The 27,824-nt window shown below is 45.2% G+C and overlaps 1 protein-coding gene, 1 long non-coding RNA gene and 1 other non-coding gene across 4 annotated transcripts in view; 2 read left to right on the plus strand and 1 right to left on the minus strand.

Annotated features, from left to right (window-relative positions):
• Window positions 1-10,333: 10,333 nt before the first annotated feature.
• LOC116667361 lies at window positions 10,334-24,314 on the minus strand. Its single transcript, XR_004324248.1, has 3 exons — window positions 24,303-24,314; window positions 21,239-21,245; window positions 10,334-10,411 (listed from the first exon to the last, which is right to left on the minus strand). It is a non-coding gene; the product is annotated as an uncharacterized LOC116667361 (long non-coding RNA).
• On the plus strand, window positions 20,483-20,589 carry LOC116667406. The gene has a single exon (XR_004324289.1). It is a non-coding gene; the product is annotated as a U6 spliceosomal RNA (small nuclear RNA).
• A 2,469-nt stretch (window positions 24,315-26,783) lies between the features above and the next one.
• The window catches only part of NRBF2 (nuclear receptor binding factor 2), a 29,706-nt gene continuing 28,665 nt past the window's right edge, over window positions 26,784-27,824 (plus strand). Inside the window, exon 1 of one of the 2 annotated variants that reach the window (XM_032491490.1) lies at window positions 26,784-27,010. In XM_032491490.1, coding sequence (XP_032347381.1) covers window positions 26,926-27,010 — 85 coding nt within the window. In that variant the 5' untranslated portion in view covers window positions 26,784-26,925. The remainder of the gene's footprint in view (window positions 27,011-27,824) is intronic. The other variant, XM_006175974.2, reaches the window with a different exon arrangement.

Here is a 27,824-nt window from a genome sequence, read left to right on the forward strand (position 1 = left end):
GTTTCAGACATTGATCCTACATACCTATAGAGCAGGGTGCCATAGGACACGTTGTTGTCATGATATGACCTCACGTCCTGCACTGTCATGTCACAGCTCTGGGTGAGATGGCATAGTGGGCTGAAGGAGTATTCCTGGAACTCCTTCCTAACTGGTGCCACAGCTCTGGTATTGTTACTTGATAACAGAGTTTGCCTCTTGCCGGGTGTCAAGTGAAAAGGCACAATGAAACCAAAGAACGGGATAAGGAAGGATTTATTACTTCCAGCAAGTAAGGAGAACACCGGGGATCTTTCCCAAAGCAGTGTCTCTCTAACAGCAAAACTGGGGAGGTTTTCAGCTTAGGGTACACACATATTCATAAAGGGGTTTGGGCAGTGTATGCATATTCATGAAGGGGCGTGAACAGAAGAGAATTCAGCATAGAACTGGGGAAAAGATTGTCAGAGTCCAAGATTTAGTTGACTGAAATCATGAGAGTCAGAAGAACGTCAACATCATCATTCCTTAGGTTCCAACCAGTCCGAGGTCTTAGTATCTAGTTACCATCCTCCACATGGGTGGGAGTCTTAGTTCCTGCAGAACTCAGAGATGGGTATCAACTTATTATGTACATCTCCTGAGGAGGAACTAGGACTCTGTTTTATCACTGAACTGTTGTTTCTTGACTACTTTTCATTTGTTCCTGAATTCTGTTGTTTCCTTAAGTTCATTAATTACTGAGACCTGTTTGAAAGCAAGCATGTGGCCAGGCTTAGATCACAAAATGGCTTAGGCCTAAAATGACTTCTCTCATGTCAAGAAAGTCGTGCCTGGCTCTCTTTCTCCAGGGACCCCCTACTGTAACGGCTTACAGTATGACAAAATCCAAACTAAATGTGTTTGCAACTCAAGTACCCTGAGCTGGATCCCACAATGCAGGGAGAAATGTGATGAAGCGGAGATCAAAGTGAAAAGACACAGTGGTTTTGACCCATTGCAGTGAAAATATTTTGCAAATTTTACAAATTACGTGACCCTGTAGATACATGGCTAGAACTCCTTGCAGGCCCTTGGGAGTGGCAGGTACCAGTGAGGGGCCCTGTGGCCTAGCTTCATTGGCAAATTCTTCATTGCAGCAAAATCTCCTCTGCAAGGCAGTAAAGTACTTTAAGAGGGAGGGAGTGTTTGCTGTGTCAAATGCTGCCAAGAAGTGTAATAAGATGAGGACTGACATGCAACCTTTGGGTTTAGCAAGTGGAGATCTTTGGTGACCTTGAGGGTAGTCATTTCATTGGAAGGAGCAGAAGCCTACTAGGATTAAAGAAAGAATGGGAGATTATGTAAGTGAGATGAAAAACTAGCAAAAATTGTGGCTTTGATCTTTTTGTATTGATACAGAAAGATTTCCAGGCTATGCTGTTTAGTGAAGGGGAGAGAATAGTGTGTAGACCATGGCATTCTTGCTATGTGAGTCCATGTGTATATCTCTCCAAGTACATACAAGGTGCCTCCAGCAGGGAGTATCCCCCTTTGGAATTTTTGAAGCATGTGAACATATTATCTATTTAAAACATGAAATTTCTTTAAAGAAATTTGCTGTGATGGGAAGCAGTAAAGTGGCTGGAAGCTGGAAGGTTTAGGGAGGGGTACTTAAGGATGGACTCTGTTAGGGTAAATTTGTATTCTGACCCAGTAGAGAGAAAGAGAATAATGATGCAGAAGAGAAAGGCTAATTGTAGGAGCCAAGTGCCTGAGGGGAGAGGGAAGCCAAGAGCTGGCTGTCAATAAGAAAATTTTATTCTCACTGTGATAAGAGAGAGCACCACCTTCACAGCCTAAGTGCGTCAGCCTGGGGAAAGCAAAGTCAGAACACTTAGGAGGTTTTGCAGTCTGGTTTAAGGCAGGTCTTTCAACTTGGGATAGGGTAGGAGCTTGATTAGGATTAGATAAGGGTCATGATATGGTAGTTTAGGATCTCTGGACACAGAAGAGGCAGGGGGAGGAGGAAGAGCTGCAGGAAGTGAGCAGATTTGATTAAAAAGATTTAAAGGAGTGGGGAGGGTATAGCTCAGTGGTAGTGCACATGCTTAGCATGTATGAGATCGTGGTCTCAACCCCTAGTACCTCTGTTAAATAATAAATAATAATAATAAAATATATGAGTATTTTTAAAAAGAGGTTTAAGGAATCATTTCCAAAAGACTCACCATTTTATTTTTCTGCTAGAGTTTGAAGCAAGGTCATAAATTAAGAGCAAGGGTAAGGTATGGTGTGCAGGAGGAGGTCTGAAGAGGGGAGAAAGGCAGAAACTACGACTTTGGAAAGAAAACAAGAGAAAGTACTTAGAGAAGGGTAGTAGGAACAAAGTTGGCTGACCTGGTGTCCTCCGACGGCTCAGCTAAAAGGAAGTCCCCACAAAGGTAACTAACTCACCCTTACCCCTAGAAAACAATTTAAAACCACTGTCACCCCCAAAGCAATTTTGCAGCCACAGAAGTGAAGTCCCTCAAAATGTCTCTGTGTCAATAGAGGTGGTTCACTTCTCATTTTAGGACTAACAAGCTGTTGGAAGGGTTATTCCAGATCAGGAGGTATTTGGCTACAGAAGTGAATTCAGGTTTCTACAGTTTCCAGCATAGATAATCACTCAACCAAAACTTTGAAATCCACAGTGTCTTCTGGCTCCTGAAAAGGTTTCAGGCTTTGAAGACCGTAAGTTTTCATCAGTGTGTGATAAGCTTCCCCTCTCCTAGAGCTTCTACAAGGAGAGGGGAATGTCCGCTGCCATCATCAAGGTTGCCCTTTCCCTTGTGACTTGTGTAGCCCTGACACATAGCAAGCACTCAGTAAATAAGAGCTGCCATTTAATCCGTATAATTCCTTGTTCACTTTCCAGCATCTTAGCCCAAAGAGAAGATAAAAGGACTCAGTGCACTGGACACACATGAGCCACTTGGGAAAGAACTTGAGTTTCCTCGGAGATGAAGTTTAGAGAAATGCTGCTTTGGAAATATGATGTTGACCCTGGTTGTCACTGAAGGGAAGGCCAGTGAGATCCCAGGTATGTTCTATAAAGTGCTTAGTATGTTGTGTTCATCTAATGTGGAACAAAATGAGAAAACCAGCAGTTCTAAAGGGCTCCTTATGGATGAATGAGCGAGGCCCAAGCCTCATCATGTTAAATGATGAAGACACGCTAAAAACTGGCTTATAACTGGGGCATAGCTTAAATATTCACATCGGACAAATTGAACCATGTCCTTCAAAAGTTAATTAGGAGATGATAAAATAAACTAATTCATAGTGCACCATAAACATGGCATCCAGGTGGAAGATACACATTTCAAATTGTGTGATATATGCCTTCTGTTCTCAGTCTTGTCTGTATCTCTTGAGATGTTTGAGTAATTTCATTTGGAGGTAAAAGTCTGCGTTCGAGCCCTGAATGCTCTGGCCCTGTCTAGCCCTGTCCTGGGGGTGCCTTGATTATTGCTTGTTGCCAGGAACAAATCTCCTTTAGCTATTATTAAATGGGAAATAACTAAACAAAATGGCACAAAACAAAAGCAAAGTTGCTAGTTCTGCTAGTGTTACAAGACCAAATCTATTCAATTGTTTCTGAATATGTAAAGAACATTTTGAAGTGTGATATTGAATATTAATTTTATTGTGGTTTGTGTATAAGAGGTTGGAGCAAGTCAATTAGTTTTTTACAGTCTGAGGTTCAAGTAAAATAATGTTTTCAATGACTTATTCACAAGTAATACTGACAGTGCAGGACTATGAATGACGCAGTATTCCCCTGTTCTGGGGATCTTGGCGCACACCATGAGGAACCTCTGGGAGTGGATGTATTCTGATTTGAAACGTCTTAACATGAAAGTACATCTATACGCCATTAAATACACATCTTAGCTTTCATTTAACTGTTTAACATCATTCAGTTATATTAAAATTTATTCATTTGTCTAAGAATTTATGAGACTCCACTGCATACAGAGTATTAGGTGAGCTGAGCCACTAAAGGAGATAATAGAAGTAATTAAGATTGCATCTAGGATCAAAGATTTTGCACTTGAATCAAAATTATACTTGCCATCCAGTCACCACTATGCTCAGTCTTAAAATAAACAACTAAATCTATAGTTAGTTTCTGCTTAAAGTTAAAGGCAGTCTTCCCTTTCACACATTATGAAGTTGAAAATGGAAAAAGATTTGCATTTCCCCTTCAGGACAAAGAATGACCCCGCAGGAAGTTGAGTCTTCATAGCCAATAAAGTATTTCTAACATAATACACCTTTATCACAGTTGCCACCTGGCTGACGGTGATTGTAAGATCACCTGGTTTTAGAGATGGCAAAATGGGAAAAAATACAACAGTAATCACCCACATACCCAGCACTCTGCTTAGATACAGATCAGTGGCCCACACTGTCACGTCTCCCTCCTTCCAACCCTAGAGAGAGCTCCTGCAAAACTTTGAGTTTATCATTCCTTTGTTTCCACTCTGGTTTTACCAAAAATTTACCCTAAACAACACATTGTTTGTTCTTGTTTATGACTTGGTCGATAAGTGAACTGTATTGCACATGTTCTTGTGTGACTTGCTTTTTACTCAAGCTCAGTTGAAATTCATGCCTGATAATGTGTATGGCTGCTATTTATTTTTGTCACTATTTAGTGTCTCACTGCCTATTTATTCCAATATTTATCAATTTTTCTTGAGTCCTGCTATGAGCCCGGCCATGACGAAAGCTAAGTTTGTTTCATTGAAGCTGTGGGGCTGGGGCTAATTTTAGCCAAAGCCAAATCATAAACATCATCATTTATATGATAATGAGTATCAATTAACAACAAAAATACGAGGGATTAGTTAGAATACTAAGAAAGTTTGAATTTTGAAGGTGAGGAATCCTGAATAGAAGAAAGCATCCTTGAGAAAAATTATAAAGTCAGGGTCTTTATGATTGATTCTTTTTTGGATTTTAGAAGTGAGGAAAAGGGAAGGTCAAAGATAAAAGAATGTCAGAGTCATGAACTGAAATAGGAAAGCCATGAGCTAGTACTGATCGACTGTATTGTATCTGCAGTACAGGTGGAATATCCAGATCAGGAACTAGTTTGAGGATAAAGGAGTAATTTCAAGTAGAACCTTCGAAAAGGTGATCATCAGTTTTTGAAACTGTTCACTGTGTAGCAAGAGTTGAAAGCAGATGGCTCAGGACAGTCTTGGGAAATGCCCACCTAACACATCACAGCTGCTCCTTCCCAGCAGAACAGAGCCCAGCTTTCTTTAAAGTTTCCCTCAAGTATTTCAGGGAGTTCTTGAGAACTTCCATTCCCCTCTTGCTTTGCTGGCACCACTGTCACTTCATCTCACTCAGGTTGTCTTGTCACATTTGTTGGGCAATGTGCTGTTTCTCTGGGTCATGTCCCTCATGTGGTGCTAAAACTGCCAACATTTGATCAGGATATGGAAGTGAATGCCAGCTCCCTGTTACAGACTGAACTGTATCCCCCTAAAAGTCATATATTGAAGTCCAAACCCTTAGTACTTCACAATGTTACTTCATTTGAATATAGGGTTTTTAAAGAGGTAATTAAGGTAAAATGAAGTCATATGGGTAGACCCTAATCCAATATGACTGGTGTCCTCATAAGAGGACAAAATTTGGATGTAGATATATACTGAAGGAATACCATGTGAAGTCAAGGAGCAAGGTCTCAGAAAAAAACAGTCCTGCCGAAACCTTGATCTTGGACTTATAGCCTCCAGAATTTAGAGAAAATAAATTTCTCTTGTTTAAGTCTCCCTTTCTGGAACTGGCCTGTCTTAGAACGGAACCAGGTCAGTAGGCTCTCCTAGCAACAACAGATGCCACAGTACACTTTAGGTCACTTCTCCCCACAGACCACCAACACTTGTTACTTCAAAGTCAAATGTGTCATGTCTAGATTCTCAGGAGACTACATAGCCCCTCGTGCCCAGAAATGGTGGGTCCGTCTATTGTTGTGGGACACAATGGGGGCCAGCGCCAAGTGTGATATGTGGGTTGGTAAGAATTTACCAGAGAATAAAGTATGAGAATAGAAAAGGAATTTATTAGGTTAAGCTGCCATAGACAACAGTGGGCCACGCAGACCAGAGGTGCCTGTGTGAGCACCATTTTGTTGGGGCTTTTTATAAGGTATGGTCACAAGGTGCCTGATTGGCTTGTACACAAGTCTCTGAATGGTTGTAGATAAGAGGTTTAGGGTCTGTGAAGGGTGGGGGGATTTATGATTCTAATAAGGTGGGCTGAAACGAGCCAACCTGAGCTATTGTGAGATTAGGCATTACCTAGGGCTATTAGTTTCTTAGGGCAAAGAGTAAAGAATGTACTTTATCTGTTGCAGGATCACAGGCAGACATCTGAGAGCCCAGAAATGGGGGTCGTTGGACTTTGAAGGATGTCAGTTGGCCCCACATCTATAAGATCTTCATGTGTGCCCATCTAAATTTAAATAGTAGTCTCAAACTGCAATTACATTTACCAGATGGGAAAAAGGAGTTTGTGATAGGAAGAAGCAATTAGAAACAGGAGAAATGAAAAGATATAATTCACACTTACTGAGTGTTAATATCTATTGTTAACCATGCAAGACCATTTACATGTTATCTATTTATTTATTCATTCAAAAATATTATATTAAGTGCCTACAATGGGCTAGCTACGGTATGAGGAGCTAGGGCTGCCATGGCGAACAAGAAAGACAAATCCCTGCTCTTGGGGTAGCTTCAGTCTAAAAGGAGACATTGGAGGATTAATAAAATAGCCACATTTAGGCTAACAGATTGCTTATTCTTAGGCTTGCCCTTAAAAACGTTAACTGACCTGACTGACCAGTTGTTACTCACAGTTCCAGGCCCATTGTTAAAACTAAAGCTATTGATCTGTTTTTACTTTATTCCAGTGATCAAAAGCTATAATCATGCTTGGTCTCTGAGTCTCTTGATCTTCAGGGAGGAGGTAACAGTACTGTAAGTTTACAAAGTAGGCTAAATACCAAGAAGACCACGCCTCCAGTGCTGTCCTCTATAGAATTGGTCCCCTGAAGGCATCATGTCACCATTCTGTCTTCTGATGAGAAAATTATTCTGTTGCTTGTTATCAATGCTTTATTGTTTGAGCTATGGCTATGTAACCATCCTACCCAGTCCCCAAGGTGGGTTCACAGTTTTTTGAAGGCACTAGCCTGCTGTGAGCCTCCTTTGCCCAGCAAAGTAATAAAGCTGCCTCTTTTCTTCTAAGCTCCAAGACCCAGTCTCTGAGTTACTTGGCTGCCTTAGGGATGGGGGCCAATATTTCAGTAACAACATGGAGAATAAAACAGAACACTACAATATCACGTGATGAAGATTCTAATGAAAGGATTATAGCATGATGTGAGAGGACAGAGGAAGGATTATGTATTAGTCTGCTAGGGCTGCTGTAACAAAATACCAGACCTTAACAACAGAAATTTATTAAACAACAGAAATACACTTGATCACAGTTCTGAGGCTGGAAGTCCAAGATCAAGTTTGGCAGAGTTAGTTTCTCCTAAGGCCCCTGTCTTTGGCTTGCAAATGGCTGCCTTCTCACTGTCTCCTCATGTGGTCTTTTCTCTGTGTGTGCACCACTGGTGTCTCTTCCTCTTCTTATAAGGACACTAGTCCTATTGGATTAGGGGTCCTCCGTTGTGAGGTCTCTCTCCTTGACTTATAGATGGCGACTTGTCCTTGTGTCTTCACATGGTCTTCCTTCTGTACGTGTCTGTGTCCAAATTTCTTCTTGTAAGGACACCAGTCATATTGAGCCAGGTGTTATGGAAACGACAGGCCAGCCAAGAAACAAGCACCACTCGGAGGGTTGGAGTACTCACATGTATTACGCCGGCGGGCTCAGAGGGGCTTCTGCTCCAAAGCTCTGAGCACCTCCAAGACGTGCGCATGAGGTTTTATAGGGTAAAGTACAAGCTTGGGGTATTTGGCCAATAGGCATGGAACAGCTTTAGCAGCATCATTATCACGAAAGTGGAGGCAGGGAGGCAGCAAACCAACATTTCAAAGCCAGATATATCTCTTTGAAAATCCAGCTGGCTAGCAAAAAAACAAACAAACATGAACAGCAAACCGAACACTAATTAACTTAGATTTACGAGTTAGTCCAGCAGAACTCAGATCAGTATTTCGATACTTAGATTTGTGACTTATCTTGTTAGCCCAGCCCAGCTTTTCCTTCACGTTCCCCCCCTTGATGTTTTCACAACCCTAGTTGGAGTAAGCATCATCACTTATCTGTTGCAGGGGCTCATAATTGGAGGCTAACATCTGAAGTTTTACAGCCTCTGTCTGCTCACTGACAAAGCGGGCCAGGAAGTTTAGGACACAGGGCCCAAATAGCAGAACTGTAAAAATCAGGAGCAAGGGACCTAAGAACAGTGCCAGCCAGGAGGTCCAGCCGCAGGGGCCTGTCCACGGGCTCTTATCTAAAATATGTTTTCTCTTTGCCACTCTGTCTTGTAACTCTTGAACCATCCCTCTGACAATTTCTGATTGATTGGCATAAAAACAGCACACTTCATTTAGGAAGAGGCATAGTCCCCCCTCTTTGGCTGTGAGTAGGTCCAGACCCCTCCTGTTTTGTAAGACCACCTCGGCCAGAGAGTCAATTTGATTTTGCAGAGTTCCCAGGGTTTCTGCTATTCGTTGGAGATCGTGGCTGAACTCACCTGTAAGCTGAGAATAGTAATAAGAGGAAGAGGCGATGCCACCAATTCCTGTGCCCACCCCTGTTGCTGTTCTGAGCCCCACTAGCAAGGGGATCAACTGTATAGCTCGTTTCACTCTCTGTGGATGCTGGTGAGTTATGACAGGGATAGGCAGGCTTTGATTATTAGGCATAATGTCCATTCGGGGAGTGAGATAAGCCAAGGCACATAACCCTGCCCATCCAGCGGGGAGGCACCGGAAGGCAAATTCACCACACACAAAATAAGTCCCGTTATTAGAACACCATCCTTGTGTGGGTTGGCACCCTAGACCCATACAGTGAGAGGTTTTAATACATTGATTTATAGTTAGATTGCCCTCTAAAGGATTAGTTTCATTATTGAAATAACATTTTGGTGCCTTGTAGGCGAGTTGTACCCAGTTTAGCCTGGAATTCCTAGTGGTAGAGACAGCATCGCTATTAGTCGTGGTGAAAGTCTTAGTGAGGTTTATCAGAGGTAAAGCCAGGTGCTGGATGGGGCCGGGACACAAGCATAGCCAGCCGTCTTTAGCCAGATCTGGATTGGAATGATTGAGAATCCCATGGACTGCAGCTAGGACGCAAGCATAGCCAGCAATCTTTAGCCAGGTCTGGATTGGAATGATTGAGAATCCCATGGACTGCGGCTAACAGCCCATTTATTTGTGGATCCAGATCCCGAGGCTCGGCTAAAGATGGAAGCTTTATTGGCTTCTGGGTAGGTAATAACTTTTGGTGTTGTCTCTGGACTGCTTGCTGGCGTGCCTGATCCTGTACCCCTCATTCATTATTTAGCCCATAATGTGTTTGGTTCGTCCAGCACACTAGCTTGCCGGGTGTGCCATAGCACTTGATGCCAGATACATAATAAGCCTTAACTGTGCCAATCCAGTAGGATTTGCCCTGATATGTGCACTCTGAAGCGGAGTCATAGCATCAACTCGGCTGATAAGTATAAGCTGAAAATACAGGTCGGTACATGGACCACCTGTCACCCAGTTCCTTGCAGGTGCATTGTACAGCAAAGGAGAGTGAGGGCATTAGCATCAGTAACATCAGCCTTATGATTATCTTAGGCATGATGCTGCAGTGATGACACTAATTATGACAAGGTATAAAATAGCTATCAGAATTCTGTGGCCTATGTTCCAGTCAGGTGGGGCGGCGCTAGCTAGCCCCACTGCTAATACACAGACTAGTATAGCAAACAAGGAAAGAGGCAAGGGAGCACAAAAGAAATACATTTAACAGCTTTGTTGAGCTTTCCTCAAGCTTCAGGCCGTGCGTTGACTAACCAGCTTCCGGGTGTGGCTAGAGCAGGACTTGTCGATCCTTTTATGGTCCCTCTTGATCTTGATCTTGATCTTGATCTTAAGCAGGTCTCCCGGGACACACTCAATTTTCTAGGGACCCTCTGTGTGAGGTGAAGTCGCTCTCTTAACCCTGGAGTGGTGGATCCAAGGGATGACTCCTGCAACTTTAACGGCTGTAGAGGTAGTTAATGGCACTAAATATGGTCCCTTCCATGTTGGTTTGAGAGGTTCCTTTTTCCAATCCTTTACCCATACTTGGTCACCTGGTTTATGGAGATGCACTTGGACCCCTAATGAAATAGGGGTTCTCTCTATTACCGAACCCCAAACTTCTCGTAGTACTTGTCCTAGACCCAACAGTTGTTGGTGGAGCCCTAAATTTCCTATTTCTGGGGTGGGATTTCCCATCCTGACTAAAGGTGCCGGTCACCCATAGAGGATTTCAAAGGGAGAGTACCCAATATTAGATCTTGGGGTGCATCTTATTCTCAACAGAGCCAGGGGTAAAATGTCCACCCAGGGGAGCTGGGTTTCTTGGCTGATTTTAGCTATCATTTGTTTTAGAGTTCTGTTCATTCGTTCTACCTTCCCTGAGCTTTGAGGCCAGTATGCTGTGTGCAGATTCCAGTGGATGCTCAGTGCTTTTGCCACTTGCTGTACAATTTCTGCCACAAAGGCGGGTCCATTGTCAGACCCAATGGAGGTAGGCATTTCAAATCTAGGGATAACATCCCTGGGGAGAGCCTTTGTCAATTCCCTTGGTTTCTCTGTCCTGGTGGGGTAGGCCTCTACCCACCCTGTGAAGGTGCAGACAAAAACCAGCAGGTACTTATATCCCTTACTGGGCCCAACTTCAGTAAAGTCCACTTCTAAATCTTTGAAGGGAGCAGTCCGCATTGTGGTATTCCCATTGGCCCAGTGAGCCCTTGTTTTGGATTGTTTTATGCACAGAGCAAGCAGCGTTGGGAGACTGATGCACACAGAGTAGGGAGATGAGAAATTAGGAAATATCACTTTAAGAGGGCCTCCAAAGCCGTTTTCCCCATATGTGTGGCTTCGTGTTGTTGTTGGACTATACGATAAGCTAGTTGTTCTGGGATGAAAACCTTCCCATCCGTCATGATCCACTATCCGTCGTTTCCTTTCTTTCCTTGTTCGGCCTGTGCCCACTTGTTTTCATTGTGGCTATATTCTGGGGCAGTGGGTAGCTCTGGGGCTGCCATAACTTTAATTACTGAGTGTTCCCAGGCAGCTGCTTCTCTTGCCGTTTGATCAGCCAGCCTGTTCCCCTGGTTCACAGGGTCATTTCCTTTTTGGTGTCCCTTACAGTGAATAACGGCCACTTCCTTTGGATCCCATACTGCCTCCAGTAACTGTAAAATTTCTTTGTTTTTGATTTCCTTTCCCCAGCAGTCAAAAGCCCTCTCTCCTTATAGATGGCTCCATGTACATGCAAGGTTGCAAATGCGTATTTGGAATCAGTGTATATATTGACTTGTTTTCCTTTCCCTTCCCTCAGTGCCTGGACCAGTGCCCAGATCTCTGCTCGCTGAGCAGACCATCCTGGGGAAAGGGACTCTGCCTTTATCTCTCGGGTTGTTGTTACAGCATAACCTGCTCGCCGTTGTCCATCCTGCATGTAACTGCTGCCGTCTGTGAAAAGTTCCAGGTCTGGGTTTTGCAGGGGCTTGTCGGTTAGATCAGGCCTGCTTGCATACACCTCTTCGATGATTTTTTCGCAGTCGTGGTCAGGCTGCCCTTCCCCCTCAGGCAAATATGTGGCTGGGTTTAAGGTTCGCACAGTCTCTAGACGGACTCTTGGATTTTCACATAGAAGCCCCTGGTAGTGGGTCATCCTTGTGTTAGTTTTCCATTTGTAACCTGGGCCGTTCATCAGGGCCACCACAGAATGGGGCACTTTTACATTTAAAGTCTGTCCCAGTGTGAGTTTGTCTGCCTTGTTGACCAGGAGGGCTGTGGCAGCAAGGGCCCGTAAATAGGGTGGCCATCCTGATGCTACAGGGCCCAGTCTTTTAGATAAATAGGCTACAGGGCACTGCCGTGGCCCCACATTCTGAGTCAGGACTCCAAGAGTGGTTTGGTCTCTTTCATGTACAAACAGGTTAAACTTTCGTGTTACATCTGGTAAGCCTAGTGCTGGGGCTTGGGTTAGTAGTTCCTTTAATTGCCTAAAGGCATTTTCTTGTTCAGTTTCCCATTTGAGGGTTTCCTTTCCTGATCCAGCAGTTGCTTTGTAGAGGGGCTTGGCTATTCTTGAAAACCTGGGGATCCAGGTCCGGCAAAACCCAGCTGCGCCCAGGAACTCTCGCAGTTTTCTTTTTGTTTCCGGTCTGGGTATGGCGCAAATAACTTGTTTTCGTTCTGGTCCTAGGGCTTGGTGTCCCTCTGAGATAATAAATCCCAGGTATTTGACTGTCTTTTTGCAGATCTGGGTCTTTTTCCACGAGACCTTGTACCCAGTTGTTTGGAGTAACGCTAGGAGGGCTCGAGTTCCTCTCCAACAGTCCTCTTCACTGGGGCTGGTTAACAGCAAGTCATCCACATACTGGAGCAGAGTACAGTTCAATGTTCCCCAGGGAATTTTACAAGGTCTGTGGCTAGTGCCTCTCTGAACAAGATGGGCAAGTTTTTTAAAGCCTTGGGGGAGACGTGTCCATGTCGGTTGAGTTTTTCCTCCTGTCTGGGGATCCTCCCATTCAAATGCAAATATGGGCTGGCTCACAGGTGAGAGTCGAAGACGGAAGAAAGCGTCTTTAAGGTCTAGGCATGTAAACCATTTGGGAGCTTCCAGAACGAGGCCTAGAAGAGTGTATGGATTTGGCACTGCTGGATGTATTGTAGTGACTACTTCATTCACTTTTCGTAAGTTCTGCACTGGCCTATAGTCTGTTCCTTCTGCTTTCTTCACCGGGAGCAACAGTGTGTTCCAAGGAGATCTGCACTCAGTTAGGATTTCCTCTTGTCGGAGGCGCTGTATATGCTTCTGGATTCCTAGGTGGGCCTCTCGAGGCGTGGGATATTGCTTCTGTCTGACCGGGCTGGCTTCAGGTTTGAGGTCAATCTCCAGTGGTGCCTGATTATGTGCCAAGCCTGGTGGACCATTTTCAGCCCAGACTAACGGAAACTCTTCCAGGCATTTGCTAGGATTTTCCTGGAGTTCTCTGCTCTCATACAGATGCCACTCTTCTTTTTGGGGAACTGAGATGGCTAGAATCATAGACTCTCCCTGTAGGGTCAGATGTGCCTGTTTCCCAGGGATGAAGGTAATTTGTGCCCCCAACTTAGATAGAAGGTCTCTTCCGAACAATGGTATCGGGCATTCAGGCAAATATAAAAATTTATGTGTCACTAGATGGCCCCCTACTTGACAGGATCGTGGTTGGCAGAAATGGCGGGCAGTTGAGTCCCCAGTAGCCCCTATAATAGTCGCCTTTTTCTTGGTCAAGGGGGCTACAGGTTGGGTCACCACAGAATACTCTGCTCCTGTGTCTACCATAAAAGTCATTAGTTGGCCCCCTATAAACATCTTGACCTTGGGCTCCCAGGGGCTCAAGGGCAGGGAGCCCCGTCTCTCCTATTCTGAGTCGACCCCAGCCAGTCTGGTGTAATTACTGGCTGGTGGCTTCAGCTGATAAGTAGGCCTTTTGAGGGGTGCCCTCTTTCCATCCTTTCTGTTTGGGCACTCGTTCTTCCAGTGTCCTGTCTCCCAGCAGTATGCGCACTGGTCTCGGCCCAGGGTCATCCATGGTTGGGGTCCCCTCTTCTGGGGTGGTGCAGGATTCTGGCTGAAGCTTGTTTTCCCCAGGGTTGCTGCAAGGAGTGTGGCTTTCTGCTTCATTCGCTGGTCTGCCTCCCATTGGGCTTCCTGTTCTCGGTTTACAAAACTTTGTTTGCTACTTCCAGCAGCTGTGTAGCATTCATCCCTGCGAATCCATCCAGTCTTTGGAGTTTCTGGTGTATATCTGGGTATGATTGGGCTACGAAGGCAGCGTGGATCATCCGCTGGTTTTCTTGGGCCTCAGGATCAAAAGGAGTGTAGACTGGGAATGCTTCACATAGTCTCTCATAGAAGTCAGTGGGGGTTTCGTCTGGCCTCTGGGTCACCGTGGTCGTTTTAGACATGTTAGTTGGCTTCTTGGCTCCCGCTCTTAGCCCTTATAGGATGGCCTCCCGGTACATCACGCAGTGCATCTCTTCCTTTTTGGGTGTTAAAGTCCCAATCTGGTCTGGTGTCAGGGGCATGTGTCATGGCCCACACCTCAACATCCATTGTGTCCCCAGGGGCTCTGCCCTGCAGCCATTTTTGTGCTTCAGTGAGAATGCATCTCCTCTCCTCCATATTGAAAAGAGTCAGAAGCAGCTGGTGGACATCTTCCCAGGTGGGCCTGTGAGAATGGAAGATAGGCTCTACGAGGTCAGTCATAGCCTGCGGCTTTTCAGAGTAGGAATGAGTATGATGGCGCCAATTGAGAAGATCTGTGGTGCTAAAGGGTTGGTAGTAGAGTACGGGGTACTCGGGCTGAACAGTCCTGTCTTCCCCAACTTGCTGCAGCCCTTGTGTCTCCCGCAGCGACATTTGGAGGGCCAGTGGTGCTGGCTTCCCGGCTTGTGCTGACCAGAGTCTCCTTCCTACTGGCTCAGGCTGGGGGCTGGGCTCTGCCTCTGGGTCCTCAGGTTGGGGAGGTGGTGACACAGAGGGTGGTGGTGTCTCCAGTGGGACTGGAGGTGTCTGTGCCCCGGGGGCATATGGAGGGGGTAGGCACATCTCGTCTTCTGCGTCTCCCTGGAAAATAGGCTTTTTTCTGTCTGTCTTTTTGGCCTGGACTGGATGAGCTGCTAATATCTTGCATTGTCCAGGTCCATTTGAGCAGAACCGAATCCATGGGAGTTGAGTCTGGGTGACATTCAGCCAGGAGTCAATGTAAGGGAATTGACCTGGGTGGCCTGGGGTTCCAGTGATTATTTGCTAGACTGCTCACACTGTTGCTAGGTCCAGAGTTCCTCCACCCGACTCCAAAGGCCGGCCATTCAAGCTCACACAAATTGTGAAGCCTGCCAGGGGTCATTCGAACTCCATAGTTTTCTGAGAACCCCTCTTTGAAATTCTTAATCATGCAGTCTAGAGTGGTGGGTTTTGACTTAGAGCCTCCCATTCTTTTTAGATGTTTAAGGATAATAGATCTGTTGCTTTAGATGTTTGGGAAGGTAGCCTTTATATCTTTTCCTTCTTCACTCTTCAAAACACCGGAGTTCCCAGAGAGACTGCTCTCTTGCTGGGTCTATGAGTTGTCTGAAGGCTAATTTGGTCAGGGAGTCTGGGTTCCAGTCACAGCTGAGTCTCTGGAGCTCAAGGCCTCAAGCAGTTCCAGGGACTTTCTTCATTAAATCCTCTCTATATCCTGAACTAACGTATCAAGAGCGTGGGACTGACGGCGGATGGTAAAACAAATGGACTAGAAAAGTGACCTCCAAGGCCGGGTGAGCCCGGTCCTGAAGGAATTCGTCTTCTAAACTTGAGTCCTGGGGGTCTGGGGCTAGGCAAAAGGGGCACTACTTGGGTCAGTTCAGTAGGGGAACGATAAGTCTTGGGTGTTCTGTGACAGAATCAGGTAGGAGACTTTCTCAAAGAAATAGCATCCTAGCCTCCGAGGGCACAGGGGCGTTGACTCATTGGCTGTCTATGTCCTTTTCCCTCCCAGTGTAGCCACTCTTTGCCCGTGTCGCAGACAAGACAAGGGAGGGTTTTCGTTGCGTCCACCTGGCCGCTCCCCTGGCAGGGACGAAGGTGCCTCTTAGCTTTGGCGGGTCAGTATAAGCCGCTGACTCCGATTGGGACCCTGAGGGACCGATACCACCCTGAGCCGTATGAGGTCACCATGGAACCACAGGTTGGGACTCACTCGAACTCCGTAGCAGAATGCCGTGAAGCTACAAACTCGGGCCTGATCGCATGCTTCACGGGCCGCTCATTCACTCACATACACACACACACACACACACACACACACACACACACACACACACACACACACACACACACACACACACACACACACACGTTAACAACAATACTCCCACCAGTACCAATATCCTGTTTCCTGTAGGAGGGGATCAGCCTCCTCTTCTGTCCACTGGGACAGGACCTGATTCCTCCCGGGGGATCCTACCTTGTCCAGACGGCCACCTGGTGAGTCTGTCCGTCCCTCCATGGAGTCTGGCTCTGGTTGTAGCCCAGCCACCTGTGGGGCCGAGTTGCTGTCACGAAGGAGAACCCGGAATACCGTTGGGCGGCGCCACCTCGTTCGCTGCCGGAGTCCTGTCCCCTGGTCGGCTGGAGCTACCAGTCCAGTGGCTCAAGGGGCTGGTGTGGTTGTATCTCGCTGGGGCCTCCAAAAAACAACAGGCCAGCCAAGAAACAAGCACCACTCGGAGGGTTGGAGTACTCACATGTATTACGCCAGTGGGCTCAGAGGGGCTTCTGCTCCGAAGCTCTGAGCACCTCCAAGACGTGCGCATGAGGTTTTATAGGGTAAAGTACAAGCTTGGGGTATTTGGCCAATAGGCATGGAACAGCTTTAGCAGCATCATTATCACGAAAGTGGAGGCAGGGAGGCAGCAAACCAACATTTCAAAGCCAGATATATCTCTTTGAAAATCCAGCTGGCTAGCAAAACAAACAAAAAAACATGAACAGCAAACCAACACTAATTAACTTAGATTTATGAGTTAGTCCAGCAGAACTCAGATCAGTATTCTGATACTTAGATTTGTGAGTTGTCTTGTCAGCCCAGCCCAGCTTTTCCTTCACACAGGGTTTACCCATATGACTTCATTTTACCTTAATAGTACTTCCCAATTAATGACTTCATTTTACCTTAATTACTTTATCTCCAAGTAGTCACATTGAGGGTTAGGGCTCCAATATATGAATTTTGGAAGAACACAATTCTGACCAAAACAGATTAGCTTTTCAGAAAGCAGTCTCATTCAAAGTAAGATCTGAAGCTTGCATAGAAATAGCCAGTAAAGAGTTCGGTAGATGTGTGCCTCAGAATGCAGGCAAACCATAGTCCAATCCGAGGCAGGATGAAAGTGGGCGAGGCACAGCCATCCAGAGAATGCTGCAGCAGTTAACATCAAAATGGTGAAGGGTCTGTCAACGGAAGTAAATGCTCAGCCTAGAAGTTAAGAGTTATGTTTTGTTTGGCAGGAGGACTCGAGCCAGGATGACAGCCTCTCAGATCACTCTGAGGGACTGCTCCAAAGAGGTAGGGGAGGAGCTAGATATATAGGAGCTTTACAACAAAGACTAGGTAGTTGGAATAGTAAAAGATTACTTGTTATCTAAAGAAAAGCAGGCATCTCAAGTTGAAGAATTTAGTGCTTTTCTGTGTCTCGGAGGAAGCAAACATTTGGGCTCATTGAATTCATTCCTTTGACAAGCACCTAGCTATCTAGGGCCAGTATCCTGTCCTTTCTTATTCTGAGTCCCCTCAGAGTGCACCATTGTGAGTGGCTGCAGAGGCTGGGCTGCAGGCTTGTCTTTACTGGGGGGTGGCAGCAGCCGCTGATGACTTGGTTTCAGCATTCTTTGTTTACCAATATGGTTGCAGTATTTTCACTCACATTGCAGTATTTTCGTTCACAGATTCAACCCCCAGTAGGCCTTGAGGCTCAGGATGATGAGAGATTTAACCTCTAGTAGATCTTGAGCTTTATTATACGCTCATTGTAATATATTAACATGGTAAATAACATGCCCACAGGCACCATGCCCGTCCCAAGGCTAACCACAAAAGGTCAAAGAGTGGGAAATGGCCAACTTCCTGAGAATCCCAGCCCCTTCCCCAGGCTACTTAGACTGGTCCTTCCACTTACTAGTATATGAAGCCACCAAGCCCATAAAAACTAGCAACACAGTGCCTCATGGCTGCCTCTCTCACCCTCTTTGGAGATGGCCCACATTCTGTCTATGGAATGTGTACCTGCGTTTAACCTGAGCACCCAACCCCCATACCTCATGGCCTTTCTCTTGCCTTTCAATGTATCTCTCTGAATAAATCTACCTTTACTCAACGATGGCTTGCGCTTGAATTCTTTCCTGCCTGAAGCCTAGGACCCAGACTTGGCGGGGCATATCCCAGGGGCTCAACTGAAGCCTGGGACATGGCCCTTCTCACGCCCCACATCTGTTTTCTTGCATCAAAACCAGGGTATAAGGGAGAATGTGGCAAATTATGCAGTTTCCAGATGGGTCTAGAGGGTAAGTAGATAACCTTGGAAGGCCTTGGAATCATGATAGAATTAGGTCTTTATCTTAGGGCAATAGGAAGCTGTTGACTGAAATAAATGAGCAGCCTAAAAGTTAAGAGTTATGTTTTGTTTGGCAGGAGGACTCGAGCCAGATGACAGCCTCTCAGATCACTCTGAAGGACTGCTCCCAAGAGGGAGAGGAGGAGCTAGGATATATAGGAGCTTTACATCAAAGACTAGGTAGTTGGAACAATAAAAGATTACTTGTTATCTAAAGAAAAGCAGGCATCTCAAGTTGAAGAATTTAGTGCTTTTCTGTGTCTGGGAGGAAGCAAACATTTGGGCTCATTGAATTCATTCCTTTGACAAGCACCTAGCTATCTAGGGCCAGTATCTTGTCCTTTCTTAGTCTGAGTCCCTTCAGAGTGCACCATTGTGAGTGGCTGCAGAGGCTGGGCTGCAGGCTTGTCTTTACTGGGGGGTGGCGGTAGCTGCCCATGACTTGATGGTTTCAGCATTCTTTGTTTACTGATATGGTTTACAGTATTTTTTGTTCACAAAGCCAATGGAATGCTGTAAGCAAAAGAGTGACATAATCAAAATCACATTACTTTGGCCATAGTATGGAGAGTGAACTGAAAAGTGGCAACACTGGAGGTAGGAAGACAAGTTGGGGGCTGTTGCAATCAAATAGGCAAGATGGTAGTGGGAATGGAGAGTGTACAGAATGGAGAAATTCTCAGGACACAGAATTGACTAAAGGACTGGGAAACGAGGAATAAGCTGTGGCTGCGGCTTAGGTTCCTGAGTTGAGCAAATGGATGGGAAGTTGGTGCCACACTCCGAGATAGGAAACAAAGAAGCAGATGGTGGGGGATGGGAAGATGATGAGCTCAATTTTCAATGCATTGTGTTTTAGATGTGTGAGTCATACTGATGCAGGAAAAGCAGATGTGGGGCGTGAGGAGGTCCATGTCCCTGGGCTCAGTTGAGCTCCTGGGACGTGCCCCACCAAGTGTGGATCCTTGGCTTCACACAGGAAGGAATTCAAGTGCAAGCCACAGTTGAGTAAAGGCAGATTTATTTAGAGAGATAGTGCATAGAGTGTAAGGCAAGAGAAAGGCAAGGAAAGAAGTGTGGGAATTGGGTGCTCAGGTTAAAGTAAAGTAGGTACACACTGGCTAGGCATGGTGTTACCAGTTTTTATGGGCTCAGTAGCTTTACATGCCTACAGGTGGGGCCATTCCAACTACCCTGGCTGGGATTCCCAGGAATCTGGCCACTACCCATTCTTTAGCCTTTTGTGGTTAGCCTTGGAACTGTCATGGCGCCTGCAGGCATGTCATTTATCACGCTGTTACAATGAGCATATAATGAAGCTCAAGGTCCACTAGAAGTCAAACCTCCCACCAACTTAATCCTCAATCCTCTTCCACCATTTTGGTGTTAAATTGCTGTCATTCCTTGAATGTATGTGCCCTGCCCTCTCTCCTCTTGTCTCAATACAAGTAAAGATGTTTACAGCCTTATCATCTAGCTATTTTAATCCCTGTTTTACAGATGAGATTGAAAAAAAAAAATCCCTGAAATTTCAAGATGTTGGGTAAATTGGGATTTACACCCAGGTTTATCTGACTCCAAGGGCTATGCTTTTTCTACTATAGCCCACAAAATTTTACCCAAAACTCTAGGAGTTAGATATATTTCAGGATTTGGAATTTTCTGGATTTTAGAAAGCTAATAGGTGCTTATACTTTGTATTACCAAAAAAAAAAAAAAAAAAAAAAAAAAAAAAAAGACTGGGCCAGTATCTTACAGTAAATATACACATTAATAAATCTTCAGTGAATTTTGTGAATATAACACTAAGTGAGATAAAGGACTATGAATAGTGTCCTGATAGTTCAGGATAGGTTTTGCCACCAAATAGGTAATATAAAAACTTCCTGTTTTCAGGGTACACTGGACTTTGGAATTGTGGATAAAGATGTACCTTCTAGGATAATGCAATAGCATGGAAGTCAAAGAAATAGAGTTTCAAGAGGAAAGTGGTGGTCAGTGGTGTCAGATGTTACTGAGAGATGAAGGGCAAAGATTAAAGAAAAGCCACTAGATTTGATGATCAGGAAGTTAAGACAGTGCTTGCTTCGGCAGCACATATACTGAAACTGGAATGATACAAAGAAGATTAGCATGACCCCTGTGCAAGGATGACATGCAAATTTGTGAAGTGTTCCATATTAAAAAAAAAAAAAAAAGGAAGTTAAGAGAGACATCTTCAGAAGCATATCCTTTACTAGTACAAAGTAATGGGAGCACAAGGCAACTTTTAAGGAGTTATAGAGTAAGACAAACTACGTATCAATAGAATGGTTAAAATTAAAAAGAAAAAAATTGAAAGACAAAAAACTCTAAGTATTGACAACAATTTATAGCAAGTGGCATTTTCATTCACTGCTGGTGGTAGTATAAATTAGCTTAAGCATTTTGGAATACTGACAGTATCTACTAAAGCTGAAGATTTGCATAACACATGACCCAGCAATTCTAGTTCTAGAATATGCTCAGCAGAAATGAATGCATATGTGCTCTGAAACACACATGCAAGAATGTTTATATTAGCTTTGTTCTGCACTAGTGGTAGATTCATGGGCATTCATTATATTGTAAATAAATTAGTTACAAATACATAAAGACTGCCATTCATGGACTACTGATGGTACTTGGACATGAACCAAGGACTATAATTAATTCAAATCTATGCACTGGGGTCCGTAAGGAAAGGGAAGAGGTGTAAGTTGTTACTGATAATTGTCCTTACGGATGTACTACTCCCTCCAAGTATGCTAATGATAAAAGCAAAGGAAGAGGTAGAGAGGTAACTTGATGGCAACCTTGAGTCTGCCATGCCAGGCCTGGACTGCCCTTGTTGGGCTGTACCCGCAGGTGGTGGTGCATGTAATAGGGCGATGCTCCAGGAATCTTGTACTCAGCCTGAAGTTGCCATCCTCCACCGGGGTCGAGGCCTTAGTTCCTACAGAAGAACTAAAAGATATTGTTATGTATTTTCCTTGTGGAGGAACCAGGACCCTGCCCCAAGGCTGCACTATTGTTTCTTGACTGTTCCTCCCTGTCTCTACATCCCCTCCCATCGCTGATCAGCTACTGTTTGAATCTGCCCTTTGGAACTCAGGGAAGGTAAAAGAGGCTGAATGAAGCCTATTTCCTACAAACAAGAAATGGGAGACAGAGAGGATTTGTACCAGGGAGGACTCCACAGAGTCCTGCTCTGTTACACCCTTGCTTCCCACATGGTTTCCTCGGATTGTCAATCAGAGGTCTCCTGTGCTTGTTTGTGGTGCTTAGGTGGAATGGCAGCAGGGAGTATGGAATACAGAGGGACTGAGTAGATTAACAATGGACTTGAGAATCTTGGCAATGGTGGAAAATATATTTTAAAAGGAAGCTGGAGGCAAATCTCTCCTAGAAAACTTAAGGAATAACAGTCATTGAACTTCTGTCCTATGACTTCAATCATTTCTTCCCTACCATTGTTCCTAAGTTTCCTCTTACCTACATTTGTTTAAAAGTAATCAAACTCCACTTCTATCTCATGATTCCTTTGATCCTCTCCCAATATGTGACTACTCTGTTTGAAATAAAGCCCAAGTGGACCAACATTTTGCATCAAAGGGTCGGAGCAAGAGGTAGAGCTGTAAGTTTAAGGTCTGTGTAATTGGAGATGGTGAATATAATAGCTGAAGGGATTTGATTAGCGATGCCTGAGTGTTCTGACATGTCTGAAAAGAAAATATAGGTTCAAATTATTTCCCTCAAGTCTGTCCAGCACAGATCAACAGTTGAATTATTATTTTCTATAGATGGAATCAAGGCAGCCCTGCTGATGTAGCAGCAGATATATAGTTTTAGGACATTTGGCATTCTGGAGAGCTCACTTCTGCTCCCTCTTTTGAGAAAAAAGTTGGTTGAATCATTGCTTTTCTGTCTTTATTTGACCGATTTTTGCCAGGTGTCAGCTTACTGGATAAGAACCCTGCCCTGAAATTCTACTTTCCTTGGCCTCCCCTCTGTTGAACTTCATTGAATAGAATGTGTGACTCCTGCCTAACTTGGCTCTCTTCATCCTAGCTCATGCTGAAGCAACTGGACAGCTTGGCTCAGAGTCCAAGGAATTAGAGACTGCGACCTCGTGGCTACACACCCCCCTTCCTCACATGGCCTGTTCCTGCCCAGTATGGTTTGTGAATAGCTCTTGGCCATTACCCCAGAGGAGAATAGAGCTACCAACAATAGCAACTCCTTTTTTAGCTTGGATCTCTTGGTACTCAGGACTGTGGACTTAGGAAAACCCAAAATAACCTATGTAATTACAGTGGGTTACCCTAACAGTCTATTTCTGCTATTACCAACCTTAGATGCCACACCAATAGATATTTAGCTGCTTGTAGTGGAAAGAGTACTGGGCTTACAGCCAGATAGACCTAGATTCAAGACCTAGCTTGGCTATTTACTAATTTTATGACATTGGGCAAGCCACTAATTTGAACCTGTTGGAATTGAATGAGTGCCTGCCTGTACATGTAAGTGCCTGGAATGCTGCAAAGTGTTATACAAAGTTAAACCATTGCTGATGGGAAATGGGGGATCAGAAAGTTCCAGAAAAAGAAGAAATTTAAATCTACAAAAAGCAATTGAATCAACTTGAGGTAGGATGCTGCTTACCTTCTGTTCCACACCATGCTCAGTCTTAAAGACAAACAACTAAAACTGTAGTTTCCATTTAAAGTTAAAGGCAGTTTTCCCCCTTTGTTCATGGTTAAGTTGGAAATGGAGATGAATTTGGAGGTTCCTTTCATACCAAGGAATGATGAAGTAGGAAGATGAGTCTATTCCTGGTTAGTACTTTCCCTGACATGCTAACCATGTCAGCAAACTGGTTTTCTCTGAAGTTAAGCCATTGTTTTTGTCACTTGAATTTTTATTTTATATTTAGTTAAAGAGATTGGTTCTTCAGACTTAGACATAGTTTTGCTGTTTATCACTCTTGTGCATACGTGAAAAGGTAAACATAAGTGAAAGAAATTGACTAAAGGTTTTCTAAGGCAATACAACTTCATCATAACTGCCACCTTGCTGACCGTGATTGTAAGATCACCTGATCTCAGAGATGGTAAAATAGGGGAAGTTACAACAGTAAGCACCCACATACCTGCCACCCTGCCAAGACACAGAACAATTCCCCATACCCCACACTGTTGTGACCCTTCATGCATAGCCCCCCATCACGCCTGGAAGTTACCCCCAAGGATGTAAGTGAAGCGCATACCACAACCACTTTAACACTCACTGAGGACATGCTGGTGGTTCTGCCATGACTGTGCTGGCTCTTCATCCTCCTGGGCATTTGCTGGCCACTACTGACATTGCTGTGTTGATCTGTCTTGGGCCCACACACTTGGCTGCTGCCATGCGCCCAGCACTGACGTAGCTGCTCCTGCTGCTACTCCTGTTATTGTCCCTTTTGCAGGCCCTGTAGCTTTGGGGACTATAGAAGACTGTGCTTGGGGTGGATTCACTGGGTGGTCCGTAAACACAGAAGGCATGGGACGCACACTGGACTCCCTTTCCCACAGCACAGTTAAGAGAGGGGCCCCGAACACCTCAAAGACCATGTTACGGTTCCTGGTGCAGACCTTATCCTAATCCCCTTCTCCATGGAGCTCCTGTGCTAGGGGGAGAGAAGCAATAGAGCAGAGAAGACAGAACAGGGGACTGGAAGGGTCTGCTCCCACCTCTTCCTGTAACTGAGTACATTGAACACTTAAATCCAGGCCAATTTTTGAGGTCATCAATCCAAGCTCTCACTTGATGTGGGAATCCCTTCTACAGCACCTCTATCAAAGGATATTTCTAGTTTTGTTTGAACTGTTCTGGAACTAGGAAGAGCACTATTAGAATAACCCCAGTGAACATCCTCACATACCTTTATTTTCTTTCTTGTGCTAGTATTTCTATAGGGGTTGCTGAGTCAAGGGAATTTTTACATACAGATAGTGAGGAAGAGATTGTACATATAGTTCATACACCCCCATTATAGTGATTTATACAAATGCAGGGCATGGCAGCCATAGGAAGACAGATTACAGTTCAAACAAAAAACTCTCTAAAAAAAAAAAAGGATCACAGGAGATCATAGTGCTTTGATTGTGGTAGTAAGGGTACAAGAAGAAATTGGACTATTATCGTAGATCAGTATGAGATTAGAGGCAATAATACCTAAAGAATGTCTGAAATTGGGCCTTGGGGTATACTCTGGAGAATTACATGAAACTCTCCAGTGGGGCAAGTCCTTCAGCGGGGGTTCATTTAGGATTGGATTCTGTTACATGGAATTTATTTCCCAGGTAAGCCACAGAGAGTCTAAAATCTTTGCAGCTTTTGATTGTTCTCCCACAGCCCCCTGGCCCCGTCTTGCTGAGTTGCAGCAGAGACTTACTGCTTGGGTTTTCTCATCTCTGATTCAATAATGGGCATGTCCACTGTGTCCCCAGCTGGGATGGCCTAGTGATTTCTGTAACCCTCCACTGATTGTCTCAGGAGATAAATGGGCTTTTCCTAATAAGCAAAGGAGTCTTCCATGTGTCTGAAGGAATACAAACCTGCAAGTAAGAAAAAATAGTGGCAGGCTACTGCTCCTCAAACTTCAAGGGAAGCACACTGGATGACTCCAAAGGCTTTGGTAGGCCTGCGACCTCTTCCTTTGATGACCTGGCCATGAACAGCATGCTCTTCATAGCCTGTGGCTGGTCAGGCCAACAGCATGACAGCAAGTGGCAGAGAATAGGGCTGGCAGGTTCAGTCTCCTTGTCACCATTTGACATGGTTGTGTATGTCTATGATGTCTCATCTTTTGTTGATATGGATGAAGTTGCTCTCAAAAACATACTCCCCTTCCTTGTCAGCTGTTTCTGAAGTTCCCTTTAGTGGTATCAAATTTGCCCACTATACAACCAGCCACTGTGGGTGTAGTGCGGTGACATGGAGTCACTGCTCATGGTTGTGAATGAATATTGCCAGCCATATCAGTAAACAAAATGCCTTGGCCATCAATTCATCAGGTACTACTGCTATTCTCATCAGTGAGCAGAGGGAACTTAACGATGCAGACAAGCATATAGCCTGGCCTCTGCTGCCACCCTCAACCATGTGCCCTGAGGGAATTCAGGATGGGAAAGAACAGGATACTGGCCCTAGATAGCTAGGTGCATATCAAAGGAATGATTTCAGTGAACCTGGGTCTTCACACCTTCCCATACATACAAGGGCTAAATTCCTTAACTTGAGATAGCTAGTTTTCTTTAATTAATAGTCATTTTTTGATGTACCAACTACCTGGTCTTTGTTCCCAAAACTCATAATATACTGGCTTCTACCTTGCCACTTTGGAACGGCCTCTTAGAGTAATCTGAGATGTTGCCCTGGGCTGAGTCATCAGAAAGTCCGCCGAATAAAACGTAAGTCTCAACTTTTAGGTTGTGCATTTTATTTCAGACAACATGGTTATAGTTTATCAAGAAAGTAACGCATCTGGATTTTACCCTGATGAAGGGGTCTTAATAGTTTTCTTTGCCACGTAATAAACAACCACAAACTTAATGGCTTATAGCAACACACATTTTATTATCTCACAACTTCCATTCGTCAGGAATTGGGGCAAGGCTTTGAAGCGTCCTCTGTTCAGCTTCTCACAAGGCTGCAATCAAGGTATAAGCCAGGGCTGGGGTCTCACCTGAAGCTTGGGGTCCTTTTCCAACTTCACAAGACTTGAAAAAATTTAAGTTGCAGAACTCATGGTGCCTCTTTCGTAGCTGTCTGTTCCCTTTGCAGCGTAAATCAGTTTCTTAAAAAATCCTTACAGTGGTCTAGCATCTCATTCTTAAATGAACCAAATATTAAATATGGTTAATTTCGGCCCATATTATTTTCTTCATTAGTTTGTTAGCAACTTGAGGGTAGAGCCCTGAATCATTCATGTTTGTCTCCCTCCAGCGGGTTCTAGTCCAGTCCATTGTTTGGCATAGCTCAAATCTCATTTTTGAAAAAAAAAAAAAAAATCAGGTGCAAGAATAAGGTGAAAACGTGAGAGAAAGAGTGTGGAAAAAGCAGAGGGAATTTGGGAAAAGTTAGGGTGGAAGGAAGTGGGAGACACCAGCGGAACTCAGCCACTTTTATTTAAATTACAAAGTTGCACCACCTAATGCGACGCCAGGGAACTCTTTAAGATAAGCCTCTCGCGAGAGGAAAGCCGGCCCACGAGGAAGTGTACGTCCGTCCTTGCCCCGCCTTCCCTGAGCCCCACCTCCCTGTCCTCACTCCCGCCTTGAGCTGGCGGCGTGTGACGTCGTGACGCGTGCGTGGCGGCGGCGTGGGGGGCGGGCCCACGGCGCCGGAGGAGGAAGTGGTGTGGTTGTTGCTCTGTTTGCGCTAGCCGCTGCCTCTTGGGCGCGGAGAGAGGTAGCAGTGGCCGCCGCTCCGTCGCGCTTTTCTTCTGTTCTCCTCCATGTCCCCGGGCTCCGTCGCACCTCTTCCTCAGGCCGCCGCTTACCCCGGGGTCTATGGAAGTAATGGAAGGACCCCTCAACTTGGTGAGTGGCCCACAGAGGGTTGCGTCCACCCTGGGGCGCCTTTGCCTAAAGAGTCTCGTCCCATCCCCGCACGCCGCTAACCCTGGAGGCTGGGAGGCGGGTTTGGCGCGGGTGGTCTTAAAGGCTGGGGAGCGCAGGCAGGCGTGGCGCTACGGCGGCTCTGGCCACACTATGGCAGACGGCCCTTTGCGGGGGTCCCCGGGAAGGTCCCATCGCCTCCGGACGCCCCAGGGCCCTGGGCGAGGGGCTCCCGCAGGACGGGGCTGCCACCTCTCCAGGCCGGAGGAAATGTCTCCAAGCGCCACGTAACCACCTCTCTGCAGCAGAGGTACTGAAGCTGGCCAAGGCAGAAATGGTGTGCAGTGCTGGTTCCAACTTATAATACGGAGAGCTGAAGTCTTAGCCTCCCCACTGTGGAGAAATGGAGCATACCCTCTTTCATCCCTGTTTCCCTTCACCCATATCTCACCTGCCTTTAGAGGCATAAACTTAGAGTCTCCCTTCTCAAGTAAGTTGGAGACATCTGGGAAAAAAGACAGGGCCGTCCTTGTTCTTAGCTTCATCACTAGGCATCAGGAAAATATGGTAGATGTTTACCTTTCTCAGAAAAAGTTGCTAGCTCATTTTCTTACTAAGTTTTTAGGCATCTCAGGTATTAAATCAAGGAGGAACATGAGTTGTTTTCTGACTGGCCACTGCATCTTTTGTAGGGAAGCTACCTATTTTGGATAAATTTTTTTTTTAACTTCAGGTTTCAGACAGGAAGAACTTTTAAGAGCCACAGGTTTGCAATTCACCTGCGATGGTGGGATTG

This window comes from Camelus ferus, chromosome 11 (genome assembly GCF_009834535.1).
Source record: "Camelus ferus isolate YT-003-E chromosome 11, BCGSAC_Cfer_1.0, whole genome shotgun sequence".
NCBI classification, from domain to species: domain Eukaryota; kingdom Metazoa; phylum Chordata; class Mammalia; order Artiodactyla; family Camelidae; genus Camelus; species Camelus ferus.